Raw genomic sequence first — 306 nt, 5'->3', positions numbered from 1 at the left:
CAGCAGCAGCAGCAGCAGCAGCGTCGCCTGTGGGGCGGAACGGCCTCAGGGAGCAGTCTATAGAACGTGGCAGCTGCTGCGCTAGCTGCTGTAGCAGCGTGAGCAGCAGGTGCTGCTGCTGCAGCAGCTGCTGCAGTGCAGCAACATACTGCTGCACCGTCAAGAGCATGCATCCATCTTTGTCTCCCGCCAGCGGTAGTTGCTGCTGCTGCTGCTGCTGCTGCTGCTGCTGCAGCTGCTGCAGCTTGATAGGTGGATGGGCTATCCTCATAGTGGCGAATATGCGGCTACGCTGCTGCTGCGAGT

At 61.1% G+C, this 306-nt stretch overlaps 1 protein-coding gene across 1 annotated transcript in view; it reads right to left on the bottom strand.

Annotated features, from left to right (window-relative positions):
• Window positions 1-271, bottom strand: part of EMH_0075190 (uncharacterized protein) — a gene marked incomplete at both ends in the record, with an annotated part of 1,243 nt that extends 972 nt beyond the window's left edge. The window contains one exon of the mRNA XM_013499566.1: window positions 158-271. Within this exon, the coding sequence (XP_013355020.1) occupies window positions 158-271 (114 nt within the window). The remainder of the gene's footprint in view (window positions 1-157) is intronic.
• Between the last annotated feature and the right edge of the window lie 35 nt (window positions 272-306).

The sequence above is a fragment of the Eimeria mitis genome, genomic scaffold (assembly GCF_000499745.2).
Source record: "Eimeria mitis Houghton genomic scaffold, Emh_scaff4440, whole genome shotgun sequence".
NCBI classification, from domain to species: Eukaryota; Apicomplexa; class Conoidasida; order Eucoccidiorida; family Eimeriidae; genus Eimeria; species Eimeria mitis.
The sequence above is the reverse complement of the archived record's forward strand: the minus strand, read 5'-3'. Positions and strand labels throughout refer to the sequence as shown.